The 6,000-nt window shown below is 45.9% G+C and overlaps 1 protein-coding gene across 1 annotated transcript in view; it reads right to left on the reverse strand.

Annotated features, from left to right (window-relative positions):
* PPP1R14C (protein phosphatase 1 regulatory inhibitor subunit 14C) overlaps window positions 1-5,314 on the reverse strand; it is a 121,734-nt gene extending 116,420 nt beyond the window's left edge. Inside the window, exon 1 of the mRNA XM_077283057.1 lies at window positions 4,797-5,314. Coding sequence (XP_077139172.1) covers window positions 4,797-5,048 — 252 coding nt within the window. The 5' untranslated portion in view covers window positions 5,049-5,314. The remainder of the gene's footprint in view (window positions 1-4,796) is intronic.
* Between the last annotated feature and the right edge of the window lie 686 nt (window positions 5,315-6,000).

The raw sequence follows: 6,000 nt of genomic DNA on the forward strand, positions 1-6,000 counted from the left end.
AGCAAACACAAAATACCATAAGAAAACTGGAGTGATGCTTGTTGGAAATGGGCTTCTATACACCTATGAAGATATTGCATTACAAACCAGACGTTTACAGCTAGAATAGTCATTTACCACATTAACAATGTATTATTTCTGAATCATTTAATGTTAGCTTCATTGGAAAAAACAAAATAAACAAATACGAAACGTTGCCATGACACAGGGCATTAAAGTCCTCTTTTTACATCTTTTTGTGCAGTTTCCCTTTTGGTTTAAATATATGTATTTTTTTATTTATTTTTTTTTCACATTGTACTTGCACAACACTCGTCCTACTTTTCAGGAACAGGATAGCGATTGTACTACAATATTTCCTAGTCAAACACTGTAATGAAGGTTTCTGAAGAAGTATTTAACAACTGACAAGAGTGTTAAATCCCCCACATGCCATTTTACCAAATTAAATTATCATGTAAGCTGTAGGAGAATAGGATCAGTATATAAATAACCCACAGAATACAAGCAGCGTCCCCCCTGCGCCAGTTCAGGTCAGGTCATTCTGGCCCAATGTTTTGCTGGTCTTTTCAAGAGGATAAGGCTACTTTCACACTAGCGAAGTACCGACGCATACTGTGAAAAAAAACCACAAAAAATAAACGGGGGCAGCGGATGCAGTTTTACAACGCATCCGCTGCACCATTGTAATGTCCGGGGAGGAGGGGGCGGAGTTCCAGCCGCGCATGTGCGGTCGGAAATGGCGGACACGACGCACAAAAAAATGTTACATGTAATGTTTTTTGTGCCGACGGTCCGCCACAACAAGACGCATCCGTTGCACGACGGATGCAAAGTGTGGCAATCCGTCGCTAATGCAAGTGTATGAGAAAAAAAACGCATCCTGCAGGCAATTTTTCAGGATGTGTTTTTTTTCCAAAACTACGCATTGCGACGTGTGTCGTACGACGCTAGTGTGAAAGCACCCTTAGAATGTTCAAACCAAGCACTTTTACACCACACTGGAGTTGCATCCACAGCTCAGGCTATACGACAGACAAAACTGGCTTTACACATACAATCGAATAGGCCACATGTGTTGCAAAATGGCAAGCCCGCCCCATGCTATTGTGCCTCCATATGAGAAAACTTCCCCCAAAAAAAAAAAAAAAAAGGCAACATCTTCTACCTCCTATAGTTTCCAGTACCAGAAATTTAACTACAAACAAAAACATGTAGTTGCTAATAGAGGCAACTACCTGTCTGTTGTACCCGCCAGCCGTCATTGACCGCTACGGCCAGCAGTTTCTCTTCCTGTTGACAAGGCAGGACTACTGGTGTCATGCTGACTGACAGCTGGCTCCACTACCCAATTGGGGGATTTTTTTTATTTTTATTTTTTTAAACATACAAGAAACTAATGAAAATCACTCATAAAACTAGGTCTGATTTTCTTGTACATAAAAAAAAAACTGATATCTGACTGAAGCCTAAATGTTATAAAGATTTGTAAAAGAATTTTAGACATTACATGGAGGAATTTTAAGTAATCCCATGCACACGTTGCAGGAAGAAAATCTGCATGAAAATGAGCGCAAGGCGCCAATTTGGAAATCTGAACAAGAGCGATCATGCTGCAGAGATCAAATCTTGTGTCATCATTTACATTAATGGAGTGCAAAGCAATCTGCATGTAACAGAGGGATTGGTAATAGTTCTGCCTAGCCATTACACAAGTTTGGGGACAATCACAACACTCAGCAGATAAAAAGCACCAATGCATCTCATCTCCAGAGATCTTGGAGCAGAGATCTCCATCTGCGTATGCGTGGCCCCCCAGCAGCCATTTTCCTGGAGTCCACCGAATAGTAAGCCATGCAAGTGTGGGGGCTCTGGACTTTCACAAAATGTCGGCAGAGCCCCCACACCACCAAACCCCAGCAGCAGTGCACATCCAAACACCCTCATCCCAGCCTGCAGCACCGCTCCACTCTTGCCTCCTCCAGCAGCGACCCTGGGACCCCGCTCCACCGCGGCTAGTAAGGTATAGCCGCATTATAAGACGCACCCCCATTTCCCACCCAAATTGGGGGGGGGGGGGAAAAAGTGCGGTATGGTATGGTAAAATCCCCCTAGAGCAGCTTTATGTATACAGTGTCACAAGGAGGATAATATCCTAATAGGATTGTGTAAATACGTAGTACGAGAGCATAAAGCCCTATGGTGAAATATCCTGTTATAGAAGAGTAGACTGGAAAGCCCAGCAATGGGAAGAACATGCAAGTAAATAAAGGGACAATGTGATAAAATCCATTAGAAAAATGAATGCAAGTCCTCATGAAGAGCAGTCAGATCGTGAGGCCAATTCATCAGAGATTACCATGTTTGGTAGACAGTTCCAGGACTAAGGGTGTGTGGGAATCCCCATGCGTATCGCTGCCAGTGCAGCTTCGTCAGGGGAAGTGTCTCATTACACAAGATTGTACTTCGGGTGCTCTGTATACTTCTGTGTCATGTGACCAGTAAACGCAATGAGTCCGAGTAATCTTTTGACTTTTTTGTCTTATGATCGTCACGGACTTTCAGCAAATCCATTAAAACTGTGCAAGTAGTTCATGAACGTTGAACAAGATACAAATTACTCATTTGTTTACACTGGATTAGCAACTTTAGTGCAAAATACAAAAAAAACCAAAACGGCATTGCCACCAAATTTTGTGACTTTCAAGTGATGAATCGGGCAAACACTAAAATCAACTTGCAATAGCAAATAAAATGAATAAAAAAAATAAAGTGTCAATGGAATGGGGAATATGATGCAAACAGGAAAAGGTGCAAAAGACTAAGGCTACTTTCACACTAGCGTCGGCCCGACGCATACTGTGCAAGCGCCACACAACGGGGGCAGCGGATGCTGTTTTTCCATGCATCCGCTGCCCCATTGTGAGGTGCGGGGAGGAGGGGGCGGAGTTCCGGCCACGCATGCACGGTCGGAAATGGCGGACCGTCGGCACAAAAACGTTACATGTAACGTTTTTTGCTGCCGGCGGTCCGCCACAACACGACGGTTGCGACGTGTGTCAATGCGTCGCTAATGTTAGTCTATGGGGAAAAAAACGCATCCTGCAGACGACTTTGCAGGATGCGTTTTTTGCCAAAACGACGCATTGCGACGTATGCAAAAAAACGCTAGTGTGAAAGTAGCCTAACAACAGATGCAAATTCAATAATGAATCGGGCTGGCAGTACATACTTTGGGGGTTTCGGAATATGTTCTATGCAGGGTTTTGTATTGGTCTAACAAACCCAATTTGCTTGGTGTGCACACAGTCTTTTGTATGGTATTCTCCTGCCCGGTCTTTATTCCTGACTCAGACATCTGTTTGTTCATGCATGATAAAAAATTAAAAAATAAATAAAATAGTTCTATAGACTAATCAGTGAAAATCATGGGTAGAATGTGAAAACCAGACTTCTGAATGAGGCCTTGTGGTTGTTAATGCATTTTAGGCTGCATCCATCCTTTAGATCATTGCACATTAGTCACACTGAAGAAAAGCATTATGGAGCTTGCCTGCACCAAATAGATATTATACAGTCCAACAGTGGAAATACAAAATTACCAAGAGAACCCCCACTATTAGCTCGTAGTGGTAGGGGAAAAATCGGCTGGGGGAACCTCATCGCGCCTGTAGATTAGTGAAGTATTACAGGCCCTTTTTGGGACCAACAGATCTAGGTGGTGAAGGATTTAAAAGCCATTTAAAGGTCTAAACAGATTTACATCCGATCTTTATTCTCCAGAAATGGAAGAGAAAAAAAAAAAAAGAAGTCACCACAGATTCTGTGAGACAGTAAAACCTTTCCTAAGAGACCACTGGTGATTAAGAACTTCAGTGGACAAGAAATTCAGACACCAGTGAAGAGAAAGGGCCATCAGTGTACCCGGCTCCTGGTATCTGTCCAGGAATAAGTAAGAGGACAGTGCTGCCTGTTGTCCCCTAAGGGGGCCCATACCCCTACAAGCCATATTACTACCCTGCCCTTGGGCTAAGACTGTGGCTACATGTACTTGGCTCCTCATTGTCACTTCTTAATCAGTTTGGTAAATATTATACATTTAATAATAACAGTGTTACAGATGTGTCACATTACAGGACTAAACCCTTCCCAAGTCTGATCTGATGGAGGCTCAGAGAGCCAGACACAATAGCCGGACCCAGACAGTACATGTAATGGCATTAAGTGAAGGTGACCCAGGCACTGGGCATTCCTGGACCAGCCAAGTGCACTGCTAATGCTACAGTCTGCCCATATACAGCCCCATATACCGCACAGCCCCTGTATACAGCACACAGACCCTGCATACACTGCCCCATATACCGCACAGCCCCTGTATACAGCACATACACACACCAGGATCACAGAGATTATATATATATATATATATATATATATATATATATATATATATATATATATATATATATATATATAGATACACACAGCGCGGATAAAGCAGACAGTGAATTGTCTTCAAAACTAGACACATAAGAGGGGCACTCCACAGAAGCCCCCATGCTACACATGGCAGAGCGCTGCTGCAATCAGGCACCTCTATATACAGGTGTAGGTCTATAGGGACTGAGGCTGGGAAGCAGCGCCCATGGGGGCAGACATCCTGCTGACCTCGCCTTCCTGCCCCCACAACCAGTGCTGGCTGATACCAGGGAACACTAGCCTGCATTATGAGGGTCCCTTGAACTCCTTGCAGTGACGTCATGAGCCGCTGTATATAGAATGTGAGGAGACAGTACCTCGCAGCCATAGAGCTCGCTGAGCTGCTCCACTATCCACTCCTCCAGCACCAGCCGCTTCCTCAGCTCCTTCCTGTCGTATTTCACAGTCACTTTGCCCTGCTGCTGCCTCCTTTGCTGCTGCTGCTTGTGCTGCTGAGCCGACATCTGCGGGGAGTCTTCCCGGGCTCCGGGTGCAGCCAGCGGGGTCTGGAAGAACACCCTGCCCGTGGCTGCAGCAGGGCTGGGCTCCGTGCCGCTCACTGCCGACATCTCCCTGAGTAGAGTCGGGTGCGCTAGATGCGAGGACCGCGCAGTGATCCAGAGACCCCGCAGGACGTGTGCGCTCTCGGTGTGTGCTGAGCCCGCAGCGCCCTACTTCTTCATCCCCACAGTCCGCGTATTATTCCGCCCGCTCTATATAAGGGGCAGCGGCGGCTTCTCGTCCCCGATATGCCTGCTGTCATCCGCCGTCTGCTCACCTCGCACCTGCGCTCCCTCCTCCCGCACACTGCCCGCTTCTGGTTCGCTGCTCCTTCAGGGGGAGGGTCTCACTTTCCAAAAAATAGCAACAGGGGAGGAGACCATGATCCGCCCGCCGCGCTCCTGTCAGGCGGTGAATGAAGGTGCGGAGTGATGGCGCTGCGCGGTCCTGGGTCACGTGACTTTCCCATAGCCTTCACACTGCCACTATGATGGGAATGGGCCCAGTCAGGATTATTGTCGCGACTGTCATATTTTGGGTGTTTTTATTTTTTGTCTGTATCTTAGGCTACGTTCACATTTGCGTTGTGCGACGGCAACGCAAAGCGCATGCACAACGCAGCATTTTGTGACACATGCGTTCATTTTTTGCATGATTTTTGGTGCAGAAAAAACTGCATCATGCAGCGTCCTCTGTGCCCTGACAGTTGCGCCAAAATGACGCATGCGTCACAAAACGCAAGACAACGCATGTCCATGCGCCCCCTATGTTAAATATAGGGGCGCATGCGTCGCCGCGGCTGCGCCCGACGCTGCGCAGCACAACGCTAATGTGAACGTAGCCTTACTCATCTTTCCATTTGCGTCTTTTCTAAAGTCACTTTTCATGCGTTTCTTTCTTTTATGTTTGTCAAGCCCTGAGGGTTTCTAGATGTTTTCATCTGATTCACCCTTTTTGCAACTTTTTAAAAAGTTGGAAACTTTGTCACAAATGTTCTTCAGTCTATCTGAAAATGTGAAA

This window comes from Ranitomeya variabilis, chromosome 2 (assembly GCF_051348905.1).
Source record: "Ranitomeya variabilis isolate aRanVar5 chromosome 2, aRanVar5.hap1, whole genome shotgun sequence".
Classification (NCBI taxonomy): domain Eukaryota; kingdom Metazoa; phylum Chordata; class Amphibia; order Anura; family Dendrobatidae; genus Ranitomeya; species Ranitomeya variabilis.